Genomic DNA, 16,207 nt, shown 5'->3' with positions numbered 1-16,207 from the left:
TCCTCCAATCCTACAGTAATTAGTCAACAATTATTTCACATTTAAATCTTGGTTGAATTTTCCAGATAGCACATGTCCCTTGATAGCTGTTTTGTTGCAAACACATTAATTCATTGTTAATCTGTTTCATACAAAGGTTTTGCAGTCACCATTATATTTCATGTCAGTAATTCATCTTGGATCTCCTTATGGCCAAGTTAAAGTGCATTCCATAATGCATACAATCATTGTTTTATTTTATATACGTGCATAGCTTGGACTCGGTCATTTTGAAAGTAATACTTCTTAGAAGATTCAAACGTTGCTGATATTTCAGAAACATATGAGTCATTTTACCTTCACCAGTCTTCGTTCTGTTCATGGTAGAGCCAATTCTCTTTATGAGAGCCCTTCGTTTCTTCAGGCCACAACCTTTGGTTTGGCACAGTATGACCTTTGTTGTCCTTGTGCCAGTAACCCTAGAATCAACCAACCTCATTTCTTTGTGTTACATTTATGGAGACTGAAACACATGTTAGAGCAATTACTTTACGTATAATTAAGAAATAATACTTGTTTCGGCCTCTATATCAAGGTCATCAGAAAAGCATACTGTATATATGAACTAAACACAAGCTACATTATGTTCCCCAAGACTTAGTCGCTAAACAGCTCCTCCCACTGTAGACAGTGCTCTATATGTTGTTGACTTCATAGTTAACTTCATACTTGTAACATGAGGGTAATTGAAAGACAACTTCAGCAAACAATTGCTTGTCTCTCCATGGGCTTTTAGTAATGGATTCAGGTTTTCAGCAGCAAAAAAATATATCTGTGTACACTTTTGCCAAAAACACTCTCTTCACCCAGATTACGAGTTAACAATTAGAAATATTATTTCAGTAACAACAGAAACCAAGCCCAGTTGATGCTACTGGTAGTAATTATACAGCTGAGTTAATTGCAGATCAGCTTGCACTTGTGCATATAAAAGAAAACTGCTACTAAAAAGTGTATGATTTATACAGATTCACTGAGTTCTTTACAGAACATCTCTCATGTGTGTAATCCAAATCTAGTGCTCTGTGGGGTTCTACAACTGTTGTTTATAATGAAGACATTTAATTTTGATGTTTGGTTGTGCTGGATTCCCAACCACACAGGAAAATAAGACTGCTGTCTTAATTTGCTGTCCTTCTGCCAATCAACCAACCAACCATTCCACACACTGTCCTGGGACTTCAAAGTATTTCCTTTGCAGTGGATGAGAAGTAGTAGGAGATTTCAGTTATTCAGCCATAAGTTAACATTAATGCTACCAGCAATCTGGATGCTGAGGGCTATAAGTAAGTTTTTTCTGGAATGCTTTTACTGAATTACAGTTCAGTAGATAACAGTTTGGTAAATCAAAGTAATACAACATAATACTCTTTCTGTGGAAAAAATGTACATGGATAGATGAAATAGGATTCATAAGCATTAGCTATGGAACAGTTATGTGGCTAAGGAAGTAAAAGGAGGAACAGCAACCACTAGCTCTAGACTCATATGAGTAGGCCTCATCATCTGAGCCATGCTTTCCAGGGAATATATCTACCATCTTAGCTTCATGACACATACTCAGTAAGTACGTGATTTGCAGCCTTGATATAGCAAAAGGAAGTTTATTTCCTAAAAATGTCATTGCAGACATTTTCATTAGAAAAGTTCTATTTTCCCTCTTTCTGTAGCTAAACCACCAGAAAAACCATCTTTAGCCAGATTAAAAAGAACAGGAGAGGCATTTCTACAAGATGGTCCTTGCTGTGAAGTAGCACCAAAATTGCCAAAATGTCGTGAATGTCGCATGACACCTCACCAGAGAAGCAAGAAAATGCCAAATATATTTTGCCGATTCTATGCCTATCGCAAGTGAGTTTAGTATTCTGTTTTTTCTGTCAAAGAAATGCATAAAAGATTTTTTAAATATATTTTTATATGTATTTATTGATTATTTATTTAGATTGAGATATGGAAAGAATGGAACAATATTGAGTGCAGGATTCTCAGAGCCATCTGATGCTTTAGAAGAGGACTTGCGATTGTGGCTTCCTCCAGTAGATACCCCACCATCAGATCTCAATTTGGAAACATCAAAATTAATTATGACACATGTTGGGGATCAGTTTTGTGATTTAGTGGAACAAGAACGTGAGGCACAGTCACTGCATATGTCTGAAGGTATGTATGTATAGTCAATTAACTTATTGCCATAAAGCATGGTTAGTACAATTTTCTGTCTCTAGAAGGCATCTCAAAACGGCTTGTTTTTTCTAAAATATGTTCGTGAACCAATCTCTCTCTCCCCTCCCCTAATCAAACTTGTTTTTTCTAGATTCTTGTAATTTTCATATGCTTTTGAAATGCCATTGTTGACCTCAGGTAACTCAGCATGCTAATGAGTCAGTGTATTGTTTATTTCCGTTATATGACAGATGCCTTTTGTTTCACCATTATTAGTTTGAATTACCCCTGAGAACAGCTAAACTCACCTTCAGTTGAAAAGCCCTTATCAAAATTTCTCGTATTCCCAGCATAATTCAAATTCTAGACTACGCTACAAGGGCTTCTTCCTAGAAAATACATATATCTTGATACCTTAGCACCCATATTTCTTGTGTTACTACAAATCATCAGAATGATGCCTCTGTATAATGTATTTTTTTTTAAAATTTGGTTATTTTCTGATTTTAACTGACCAGAGAATCTATGTAATTAAGGATGTAACACAATAGCCCTGCAGTTTTTTTTTTAAATTCCAAAATAGCAACAAAAATCGAAATATGTGAATGTTTAAAAAGCAAAAGCTATACTTTCAAAATACCATCTTTCATTTTATGGTGCAGTTTACTCGAGAGTCTTGTTTCTGGCCTTTACCTTCATTTGACTCAGTTTGGAGAACTTCAAGCAGTGTTGGTAGCCTACCTTTTTTTATATACTGATGTTTTCTTCCTAGTATATCCATTTCTTCATATCACTAGCAGCTTACAACTTTTTTTATGTTCTTGCAGAACGCACAGATAAACTTAGTAGATGTAAAAATCTCAACGATTACTTTATGGGTAAACGAGAGAAATTGAACTATTTCTTTTATTACTGTTTAGTGCAGAGAAATTAACGTCTGGGAATGAAACAAAAGTATGAATATTGGGATGTTAGAAAATTATTAAAGTGTGAATGAATATTGGAACATTAGTTTACTTTAATAATGAACAAGAGTACTCCTTGATTATGAATTGCAGCTGCTTTTCTTATTTTTCCTCATTATCTTGTTGGAGGAACAACTATGAGAAATTCTTTTAAATGAAACAGCACATGTTCTAACTGCAGTAAAGATATTTTAATGAAATTACACTGTTAAAATACAGATTTCAGTTTGTGTATCACAAACTATATTCAGCATAGAAGAATAAACAATGAAAAAATTATGCTGTCTTCCCTTTTATATGTTCATTGGCCTATTACAACCAAGTAATTTTTCTTCTTCAGGTTTCTAGATCTGCCTTCTTATGATAGGGCAGTTGTCTTCCAAGTCTGTAAATTCCTTGGGTTCTTCTTGCTAGTTGATATACCAGTTTGCTTTGGGGGTGAATGGGGGTCTACTATCTCTCTATGAGACCATAATTCACCTTTAGCTTGAAAAGCCCTGATAAAGGTTCTTCATATCCTAGACTGGATACAAACTGAAGTCTTTCCAACTGAAGGGACATTGACAAAACTGGAAAATTCAAATACAACAAATGAAAAAAAAAAAAAAAAACTACTTGTGAAAAACAGCAGATATCCTCATGTGTGCAATTGTGAAAGTGGCCAGTTGTGAATTATTGGACTATTAGGATCCCTTTAAAAAAATTTTTTTTTAAAAAAACCATTTCCTAAATTTTGGGCATGGATAGTCTGTCATTGAGGTTAAAGTTCTAGCAATTTAGAAAAATTAGCACTCTCGTTGAAATTCTCAGTGCTTCTATTTAGCAACTTCGCATCATTTTACAAACTTTGGATGGGTTTGTTAAGCTCATGTTCTGCATATAATCATTTGGATATAAAGTTAATATTATGAAAATTGATTGATTTTGTCAATGATTTTTAGATTATAGCCATTGAGAACAGAGTTTTATTTTTTCTCAAGTGGACCTTTCTTGCTGAAGTGAGACATTTTTGAAGAACAGATGGTGGGATTCTTGACAGCAGTGATTTGATTATACTTTTTTGAAAGATTTTTAATGTGCTAATATTTTAAATATGACTAGAAAATAGTCATATAGGTTTTGTATTGAACAGTTTCTCAAGATGAAATTTTCAGGTGGACTATGTAGAAAATAGGATTGCAATATATAAATTATGCCAGCCTGGCTGGTCGAATGGTTAGCGTATCCGCTCTCCAGCCAAAAGGCTGCGGGTTCGAATCCTGCCTTGGGCATATATGTTTGTGATTGTCTTTGGAAATACTAGTGGTGGTGGTAGATGGCATTGGTGGATTGAGTGGTGGAGGCAGATTTGTAGAGCAGGTGCCCTCCCTCGATGAGTCTTTGGATTCCCTGGAGGTGTCTAATAATATAATAATAATTTTAATTGGCATAACTAAAGATTATGGTTTTCAAAGGAAATAAAAACATGGAAGCCCCTGGTAAACAGGTGTACCTTAACAAGGAAATAATTGAGGAAGTTATCTGGGATCCATCATTAATGTGAAGAATTGCTGTTCAGAAAATAAGGAATGGCTAAAACAACAGTTAGACTTGTCTAAAATCTGGATGGATTTGTATCTCCACAAAAACAAAGCTGAGGGTTCTGAATGCAGCTGTTTTTTCAATAGCAAGTTAGGGATGTTAAACTCAGAATCTAAAGAAATCTAATTGGAAAGGGATAGCTGCTTTTGAGATGCGATTTTTTGCTGATCTCATATACTGAAAGGCAGACAAGGGGATGCTAGAAAGGATCAGAAGAACTTGCAGAAAAGCATACAACAGGATCACCTTGTGAGGGACTGGTGTGGCACATCACTGAGGAGCAGAGTGATCATACTACACCTGATAATGTCCAGTGAATCCATGGAGATAACTAAATAGATATGGTGCCAACATTTTGGTAGCATTATTTTGGTATTTACGTGATAACATGCTAACCAAAAACCACAAATGAAATCGGCCTAAGAAAGCCACATCCTTTATGCTAGAAATATGACGATTACACTCTATGATTTGAATATGGAAATATTTAAGAACTGCTTTCTACTTTTTAGTTTCATAACACAAGGAACTAAAAGAACTCTTGTGGATTTTGCCTGAACAATAGAGCTAGGATGCTTAATTTCACTCCCAGTTAAGTTCTTTTAAAATATTTGAGTTATTCAAAAATATGTCAGTGCATTTTTTTTTACCATCCATAACACTCATCACTTTGAAAACTTGCATTCAAACTGTATTCTAGGCAGATACTTCAAACTATAAGGTTGGCCACTCTTCCACCTAAGGCAATTTCATTACGTTTTTACATTGACTCAATAGTATGGCTCTTAATGTGCTGTTTAGATTAAATTAACAAGATTTTTTTTAATTATTTGTCTGAAGTCAACAAATAATTCATTTTGGGGTATAGTTTTATGTCATCTGAAGTTCACTATAGTTTTCTTTTATCTCCCATTTATTCACAGCATGAATTTGAAAATGGCATTGCCGTTATGTGTTTCAAGATTCTTCATTAGTTAATTTAAGTTTATTAGAATAGTGTTATCTTTATATTGCACCTTACAATTATGATATTGTAATTCTTAAAATTTTTACATTCTTTTGATGAAGTGGCTCTTCATAAGAAGAACTTTTGTATTTTAATGTAGCATGCATATATTTGGGAAAAGGAAAAAATATATTCTGAAAAGCTTGCATTGATTGAAATTTAAGATATGTAATTTGCAATAAATTACTAACTTGTGGTTTGTAGTGATTCCATGATTAAAACTGTTACAACAAGATTACATCTGTGGCATTTCTAATCTAGTACCTCTTTTAATTGATTTACAATGTAATATTCATTGCAATTGCCATAATTTGTTTTCATCAGATGTAAATCTTTATTGCATTTTTATTTTAATTTTTATTGCATTTCACTTGTACTGGGTGTTCATTTACTGTGATTTTGAAACAAACAAAAAAAAAAAATCTCAGTAAGTGAATTTCATGATTGCCCATGGGAACCAGTTTATTTCTCTATAATTATCTAAATGTTGCTTATGTTGATACTATAATGATATAGCACAGATGTTCTAATAAACTTATTTAAAGAAATGCTTTCGTGACTTAATATTTCAAGAAAATATGCATTTTAAAAACAACTGTAAATTGCATTTTCATTTTAAAAAGCAAAAAGTTTACTAAATTTGAATGTAAAATGTCTTTCTTTTAGAAACCTGCTCAAAATATATTAACACAAGCTACTATCCATTATTTTAATAATAATAATAATACATTTATACCAAAAACATTGAAATGAAAAAATGCTTTCTTTGGCAATGTGTCTTAAAACAAAGCACAAGCATCCTTTACTGGATGAATTTTCAAAGTTTGCCCAGCAATCTGTCTGTCTCTCTCTCTCTTATTTTTGGAAGGAGAAAGTTCTGGAACTTTCCCGCTCTCCTTATGTTAATGGTAACATCTTTCACAGTTGACTATGGCATATTAAATTGGCATGCAATATCAGCCACATATTTATTTCTTTCAGTTTGCTCTATGATGCAAAGCTTAGTTTTCAAGCCTGTAAATTTTTTAGGCTCACTGGTTTTGTTTTTATTTGAAATATCTTCACTAGCATAATTGTTTTCATGTTTCCATTCATTTTAGAAATTATGGACTTTACAACCATTTATAAATAACTATTTCAATTTCCTGACGCTGCCCTTCATATTAAGGTCATCATCTGGAGCAGGGATTGGCAAACTTTTGAGAAGGAAGAGCCAAACCTGTCCCTCACAACAATTCAAAAATTATTCGAGAGCCATAAATATATTTTTACAAATAAGGAAAATTTAAAGTAATATTATTGTAAATTTATAGCAATATATAACAAGTTATATTATTAAATGAAGAAAAAAACACACAAAAAATTGCTCTCATTGGTTTTAATCAGTGTGAGCAATGAGCTTGCATTTCCTTAGAAAGTTTCTGTATGTCCGGTTTGTAACTAGTCATTTTTAATTTAAGACACGATTCCAAGTTGGCATCAGTAATTTGGTTCCTCAATTTACATTTAATGAAATTCATGTTAGAAAATGATTGCTCACATAAATATGTAGACCCGAAGATACTGAGAACACCAAATGCAAATTTTTTCAACTCATGATATGAGCCTGGAAGACTATTCCAAGTATTGAAAATCATTGAGTCTGCCTTCTGTAGTTCTTTAACAGCAAAAGAACTTTAACAGCAAAATTCCTAAAAATCATTGAAAATCAATATTTCTTCAAAGGTTTCAGAATTCCTGCAACCTTTGAAGAAAAGATTCTCTCATGTTTAAAACTGCTGTCTTGAAATAATCTTTGTTAATGAGGGCATTGTTTTCTTGACGATATTGAGACAAGTTTGGGAAATGAACTAAAGTTCCCTCTCTAAATCTTCAGCGAACAGAATCAATTTCTTCTCAAATGAAATAACTTCCTCTAGCATTGAAAAAGCAGTATTTCCCTTACCATGTAATTTACGATTGATTTAGTTGTGATGTAATGTCCACCATAAAGTACAATTTTTGCAACCACTGATCTGTTAATTCTAAATATTGGACATCCTTGTTGTCGAGGAATAGTTTGATTTCATTTATGCAAGATGCAAAACGCTTTAACATGTCGCCTCTGGAAAGCCATCGAACCCTGTTGTACTGGAGAAGATCTGAATACTCGCTCTCCATTTCACTTAGCAACTCTTTAAATTGTAGATGGTTAAGTCCCCTTGCTACAATGGTGTTGGTAATCTTAATTACCAATTTCTTCTGTAAATGTTTGTGCACCAAGTGCTTCCACTTACCTGGTGGGGTATACAATGGAAAGTAATCACTTCATGATTAATTTTTCCTTTTAAAATTGAAACAAAACCCTTTTTCGCTCCCGTCATACTTTTTGCACCATCGGTTGCAATTGACACAAGTTTATTGAGTGCGATATGATTTTTTTCCATGCATTCAAGGACGACATTTGCTATATCCTCTCCACGCGTTTTGGCCCTTGAGCGGCAATAATCCTAGAAGTTCTTCTCTCTGACCCTCAGATGATACATGCCACACAAAAAGGGAAACTTGGGCTGTGTACTTGATGTCGCAAGACTCATCTACCACAATTGTTAAAGCTGAAGCTAATTTAACGTCTTTGACTTGTTGGTTGGTCACATTTGAGGACATTGTGACTGTCTTATCTGCTACTGTTTTGGCAGATAATGGTATGCTTTAAATTTTATTTAAAATCTCTGCTTTGTTTTTGAAATCCCGAAGACGTTCTTCAGATGCATTAACAAAACAACATTTTATGTATTCACCATCTGTGAATGGTTTTCCTCTCTTAGTGATCTCCTGACTCACCGAAGCTTGCAATATTAGCATCATTGGCAGACTCTCTCCAATAATTAAATACAAAACTTGATTTTTCGACATTTTTCTGAAGTTCTTCAACTGTTCTCTTTCATCAGGATATTTTCTGGCAGATGTGGCATGTTTTGTCGTGAAGTGTCTCTCCAATGACTTTTTTGTTGTGCGCCAGTTTTTCTTGGCAGATAAGACAGGTTGAAAGGCCATCTGAGTTAGAGTTGAACGCTAAAGATTCAGTTTTAAAGCCACGATGCTCACCTGTTGTTTTTCTGAGATTTTTCTTCGTAGCCATGTTGAAAAGCACCCTAAACAATATATTTTATTTAATATGTTATATAAATACATTATATAAAAAGAACTAAATGATTATTCAATATTAAATGACAATAATTCGAAAATATAATAAAAATAAATCTCACCAGTAACACGTTTTATTGTAACAGTTGCATGTGAAAAAAAACACGGCGCGGTAAATCGCGACCGTAATAAATATAATAAAACCAATATTATATATACAGGGTGTTCGGGATAAATTTGACAGTTTCGTAAGGAAAAAGAAAATCTTCTTTGTATCTATTAAATTTAATGAATTGACAAAAAAACATTACAGGCAGAGTTAATTACAATACTATCAACAAGATTTACTCAAAATAACCACCATTAGCATCGATCACAGCTTCAATTCTGCTTCGGAACCTCGAACAAGCTGATGCTACAGTCTCCCTGGGAAGGGCCGCAAAAACTGTTTTAATTTTATCCATTAACTGGGCTTTTGTATTACTGGAAGTGCGATTGGTGTCTTTTTCAACTGCACCCCATACAAAATAATCCATGGGGTTAAGGTCTGGGGAGTTTGGAGGCCAAACATTTGGACTGGTGAAGTCGTAGAAATTTTCAGACAACCATTTTTGACTTTTCCCAGAGGTGTGGCAAGTGGCCGAATCCTGCTGCCATACATACGGCCTACCATTGGCTACCCTTGTTATCCAGGGCTTGACTACAGTTAGCAACTCCACGAACAAAGCCCGAATTCCAATGCCAGGGTTCTTCAACACCTGTTCCTGCAGATTTGCGAGGAATTCTGCTGTACGAACGCAATCAGATCGTCTGCTAGGGATCTTTCTTCTTGCTACATCCTCGTAGTCACCATTGCAAGTCTCTAGTTCATGCCTGATTGTTTTTACTGTATTCAGGGAGCATTGGGCAGCAGTCGTAATATCCTTATTTTGATGGCGGGCACGAATCATCATGATACAAGTTATTCTCTTCCATGATTCAGGTGGGTTCCAGCTATCCATCCTTTCTGACATCTTGTATATGAATGAAGAAGGGTCCAAACTTTTAAATGAAGAGAAGTGTGTGTTAATACATGTAACTTACGGAAAAATATAATTAATTATAAATATGTCAAATTTATCCCGAACACCCTGTACACACACACACACACACACACACACACACACACACACACTAATCCCACGATTAGTGCGCCTAATGCGTTCTTTAAAACAGGTTCATTAATCGAAAACGCACCAGTCGAGTATAATAATGGAAAAAAGTATAATTGGTTCCTCAAATGTCTTTTTTTACCCTTGTTTTTTTTAATAAAAGTATTAGGGTATGTCTCAGTGCCTAGTTAAAGGAAAACTATGAAGCTGAAAGACAATAAAACATATTCAAAATATAAATCAATTATTCTGGCTGGCATTATGTTTCTTTTTTTCCAAACAACTGCTTCTTCTGCAAATTTTCCTACTTCTCTCGTCACAAGGGCCAGTCTCTAAGCATTGCTACTTAAAAGTTTCAGTTGCACAAAAATATTTTAAATTTGTTTCTGTGAAATCTCTTTGTCTTGTCAATGATTAAATTTTCTTCATATTCTTCAGGATCTTCCCGCTGTGCATCTAAATTTAGCAGGTCGGAATCACTCAGTTTCTCAGAATGAGATTTAATTAACTTAGATTCATTTGAAAGGCCTCTAAAATCATTTGTACAATGTGGCAGAATGTGCTTCCAAATGGATCGCATATTGCTAGCAGTAATTTCATTAGACTTTGTGACTTTATAACCAGGCTGAGATTTTTCTGATTTGGTCAGAAAAGTCTTGGAATGCATTGGCTTCCAAAAGGAAGGCCAGTTTCATCGACATTAAATATTTGTTGGTCACAATAGCCCTCTTCTTATACAATTTTCTTCAAATCTCTGGATAATTTGCGGCCACCTCTTTATCGGCACTTGCAGCTTTGCCTGCAATTAGAACATTATGTAGGCTATTTCTCAAACCACCCAGCACTAACGTGGAATTCTTCTTTTCCATCATTGATAGCCCTTTCTTTCAAGGTTGCAAAGAGACTTAATGCTTTTGATTTAATAAAGACTAAAGTCAGTTCTTAGCAGGATCCGTTTTTGGTTACAATCTTCGATCTATGTAGAAAGAAGTCTCTCTAATTCAATCATTATGATACTTTGATTTCGAGTGCATGCATGGTGAACTTGAATCAGCCTTACTTTTCTCTTTGTATTCAGCAGTTTTGTTTAAAATTGCTCTTATAGTTGATTCACCCATTTTGTGCTCTTGTCTTAGCTTTGCTTTGGACTCGCCTTGTTCACTTTCTTTATTATTTCAAGTTTTTCTTCCAATAAGATTACTTTTCGAATCATTTTCACACTTTCACTTTTTTGCCCACTTTTACTCATGATGAAAGGTTGGGAAAATACTTTAAAAAAGTAAAGAAATAATTGCAAAGGAGGTATGAGATATGATCAGGAAAATGCTATGTAATTAGCAGATGGTAAAAATTTGGAACATAGAGTACATGGTAGTATGCCATTAAAAATAACTTCGTAAAATGTTTTTAATCAGTAACTAAATTATTTCATTCTGGTGAGTGATTTTTTTTTTAAATAGTCAGCCATAAAAAATGTATAGTTAGAAAATTTTTAAAATCTGTAACATTTATTTTTAGATGTATATAGGCGCACTAATCGAATTTTAGAGGCGTACTAATCGAAATTCACTAATGTAGGGGGCGGGGGGCATTAATCGAGGGATTACTGTGTGTGTGTGTGTGTGTGTATATATATATATATACATATTACTGTGTGTGTGTGTGTGTGTGTGTGTGTGTGTGTGTGTGTGTGTGTGTGTGTGTGTGTCAGTGGCATCATGTGCTCATTTAGGTTGGGTGTGCTGTCCTGTGGATTATGCAACCCGCGCTACAAATTTCACATTAATTTGACCGTATACATAGGCATGTGTGCGCTGAAAAGTTTCCACAGCGGGGAAGCTTGGAGACAAATAATTACATCGATAAACGTCTTTTAGCTTTTTTTGATGTAATTGTTTGTTCATGTAAACTATAAATACATTGTGGTTATTTGGCATAGATTTTAATGATGTTTAATTCTTGGGAGAAAAAAAGGTATTCAGAATTAATAGATTTCAGCACAATTTCATATATAAAAAAAATTGACCAGCATATTTTATTCAAAAGCAACTAATTAATTAATCCTAAATTAAATTATTTCAGTTTAAAAATGTGTGAAAATATATGAACCATCATTTATAAGACATGTAAGAATAGGAAAAAATAAGTGTGAGTAGAAACAGTTTCATTAAAACTAACAAGTAAAATAATATTGAATTACATTAATTACACTTACCTTTTAAAAATGTATTTTTTTGTTTAAATTTGTTTCACTATATTACAATTCACACTTCACTCTGTAATGCACACACAGGGCAAACTAACCAGTTCATTCTCCACAAACCAGAAAAAGAGGAACACTTGTTTTATTGCTGCAATAAAACAGCATGTCTTGCAGACTACTCAAAGAAGAAACAGGCATAGCGCATCAGCGCCCATCTTAATTGGTCCAATGCAATTAATTGCAGGATAACTTTGAATACTTCTGCATAGAGTGGGGGAACAATCTGTTTTAGGATTTATTAGAAAACAAGAATGAAGGAGAATGCTATATTTGATTGGTATATTTGAAATACTGAAAGATGAAAATATGTGAGCCATCATTTATAAGACATGTAAGAATAGGAAAAAATAAGTGTGAGTAGAAACACTTTCATTAATGGTAAAGGATAATTTATAATTATCATTTGTGATATGTGGATCCTATAATTTGCTGGGTAGAGTGAATAGCATGATCCTATAAATTCTAAACATGAATAAGTGAATTTATGGTGGCATAATTAAAAAAAAAAAAAATAAACATGCAACAGCTTTTCATGTGGTATCCTATCAAATGCCTTAACAAAGTTAAACAGTATCACACATTATAAAATATGAGCAAATTGCTTAAACACAACTCCTCCCCCAAGTGTCTGTCACCACACTTGGCCAGACACTGCACTCTTCATTGTGAATGTTGTTGAACCCTTCTTTAAACAAATGACACCATCGCCTAACCGTACTGTCACTCATTACATTAGGCCTGTAAGCCTTAAAAATAATAAGAGATTAAGCCATTGTGAGTAAATTTCTGCAATCATACATATATATTATACACCTGGTCAGATTGTGTATCACAGCACTCATTATAAATTATTCGTAGAAGATAACAAACAATAACGTGACGAAAGTAAAATGGTCAACAGTGAATGAATGAAACTAACGAATCACTCTGCTACCTCAAGTGCAATCCCTCTCCCATTTCTTATTTGGTGGTAAATTCTGAACGGACATTACCTTTTCTGATGTGCCTCATAAAATGTCAGTTTTCCACAAAGTAGAGAAACTGAAAGTAGGTCCCTGCATGCACTGTTTTTTTTTTTTTTTTTTTTTTTTTTCCCCTTTTTGGTTTCTATGGGATATTGCTAATCATAGAACACTTCATTGTCATAGGGTCTTTTTTTGTCCCATACATACATACACAGTGCTTAGTGTCAAAAGTAATGAATTCATATTTATTTGGCTTCTGACAAGACAAATTTGTCATTTAGCACAGAAAAACAGGTTACAAAAACTTGCATCTTGGTGATCAAACTGTTCAGAAGACATGAAATATCCATTTCTCAACAGCTGGGCAGATCAGTGTATGTTAAGAAACAGGAACCAAAAAGCAATAATTATAATTACATGATACCAAGAACAAGACCTACATGCTGTCCCACCTTTGTCACAAGGGGCCTTGGTCTTGCATTGGGTAAGGTATGAACCCAAAAGGTTAGTGTTATGGGTTTACTAAGGGGGAGGGGTTGTGTTTGAGCAATTTGCTCATATTTTATGATGTGTGTGATACTGTTTAACTTTGTTAAGGCATTTGATAGGATACCACATGAAAAGCTGTTGCATGAACTAAAATACCGGATTGGAATATAAACTCTGAACTTGGATAAGGGGGCAACTGATGGATAGGTATCATAAAGTGGTATGTGGTGGGTATGAATCTACCTGATTAAGGTGGCTAGTGGTGTATCCCAGGAATCAGTTCTTGGATCATTGTTATTCACTCCATACATTAATGATATTGGGAGGGAACTGACAGGTGATGTTCAGTTGTTTGCTGATAAAGTTAAACATAAGTAGGACAATAAGAGATGCTACTGATATACAGTGCTTATAGAATGATTTCAATAATGAGCCACTGATATTGGCTGTCAATTCATTGTTAGTAAGTGTAAAGTTATGTGCTTTGGCATGATGAGGTTTCCAACAGGCATACCATATTTGAGAATATGTTACAAGAAATTAATATGGCCAGGAATTTGAAGTTCAAAGGTAACATTGTAAAAATTGCAAATACAACTCGGAGGATAATTGCAGCATTGAAATGACATTGACATGTAATGATAACAAAGTCATTTTGTCCCTTAAGACCCTGATATGATCACGCCTGGACTACTGTGTTCAGATTTGGTCTCCTATATTTGGAAGTAATAAAGAAGCTGTGGAAAGGGTGCAAAGAAGAGTTTTAAAAAAATATCAGGATTATAGAATGTGGATTACAAGGACAGACTGAGAGCATGTCAACTGTTGCATTGGTAACTAGGAGAAAGGCTTATGACATTTTTTTGTTATATGGAGCTAGATTTTTCTTTCACAGAGCAATGAGTGAATGGAACAGTTAGCCTGTTGAAGTAATGAGTGTATCCAATTTGAATGAGTTGAAGAGAAGGTATGACATCTGGTGTTGATCTATGGCCTCTCTCAATGAGTCCTAGACTCTTGTGGGTGGGGATTTGGGATAATAATAATCACTTTTTTTTATTGCCTGTTTATTTTAAATACAGTTAAAAATTTAACAGCCAAAATTCTCACTACAAATTGCAGTAAATTGAAAACTAAATACAACAGTGATATTGATATTTTTTTAATGACTTTTAGAAACAAGGCTTGATTATTGCTTAAATATTCACATCACAATAAATGCATTTGTTCTGCTGAAGAAAGGGATACCCCATACAATTTATGCATATTGGTAATGTATAGCACTATTTTTTTTATTAAAATATTTTTTGTCAACAACTTTCTTTCTAATTTCATTGTCATTTCAAGTTTTTATGTTATGTGTGAATAGACCAGAAGTGCATTTGGTAGCCTAGGTCAATTTTGTTGACATTTTGAAAGATGCACAGGATATTTTTTTTTAGTATGTACCAAGACAATTTCTTTACTAGTTGAACAGTGTAGTTGAATAATGCAAGCTTAAGATTGCTACTCATTGATTGGATATATAGTGATTTGTTGTATTAATTATAAAATAACTTCTTTGGGATATTTTGCAGATTAAAGTGCACCATTAGTTTTCTAATGGATTTATTTATTTTTTCTTCTTCAGATAAAACGGTTACCTGGAAGCGCGTGGTTCAAGGAGTTAGAGAAATGTGTGATGTCTGTGAAACTACTCTGTTCAACATCCACTGGGTGTGTCACAAATGTGGTTTCGTGGTGTGCATTGATTGCTACAAAGCTAGGAAAAATGGTTCAGCTAAAGGTAGAAATACAAATTTTAGAGACCTTTATAAAAGTATTGAATGTATTTACACCCCTGTCCAAAAAGAAACAGAACTTTTCAAAAATAGAAGAAACTAATGGCACCACCTGTTGTATCTTTTTGTTGTCGAAAGCGGTAACCTTCATTAGTGTTGTCAACTGTTTATGACATTTGTTTCATTAGAAGCCGAGTTATAGTGAAGAATGGCAGTGTGTTTTGATGAACAGTCGGAAAATGAGTTTCAAACAGAGAGCTACGATTGACTTTTGTGTTAAACTTGGTAAAAATTTTACCGAAACGCATCGAATGCTTCAAAAAGCATACAATGATGAATGCTTATCCCATACTCAAATTTATGAGTACGGGATAGGCATTCATCACAAAGTGGTCTTTGAGGACGACAAAGCCTGGCCGTTCAAAAACTGGACTGATCGAAGCATCCAAAAAGTGCGTGATTTCATCAAAGAAAACCCGCAATCGTCTATTAGATTGATTGAACATGAATGGAGATTCCAAAATCAAACATTTTAACCAAGAGTTTGGATCTTAGTAAATTGAATTCGCAATTTGTTCCCCACAAGTTGACCGACGACCAAAAAATGTATCGAATTGAACACCGCAAGGACCTCATTAAAACCTCTCGTAAGGACTCAAACTTCCTTGAAACGATCAT

At 34.1% G+C, this 16,207-nt stretch overlaps 1 protein-coding gene across 1 annotated transcript in view; it reads left to right on the top strand.

Moving 5' to 3' along the window:
• The window catches only part of LOC150106336 (uncharacterized), a 580,415-nt gene that overhangs the window by 495,062 nt on the left and 69,146 nt on the right, over positions 1-16,207 (top strand). The window contains 3 exon segments of the mRNA XM_090393088.1: positions 1,710-1,890; positions 1,982-2,199; positions 15,379-15,534. Coding sequence (XP_090249214.1) covers positions 1,710-1,890; positions 1,982-2,199; positions 15,379-15,534 — 555 coding nt within the window.

Source organism: Typopeltis vanoorti, chromosome 5, assembly GCF_054136105.1.
Source record: "Typopeltis vanoorti isolate ZY-2024b chromosome 5, IOZ_Tvanoo_1.0, whole genome shotgun sequence".
In the NCBI taxonomy this organism is placed as follows: Eukaryota; Metazoa; Arthropoda; class Arachnida; order Uropygi; family Thelyphonidae; genus Typopeltis; species Typopeltis vanoorti.
Note: the sequence above shows the minus strand (reverse complement) of the source record. Positions and strands in the feature narration are given on the sequence as shown.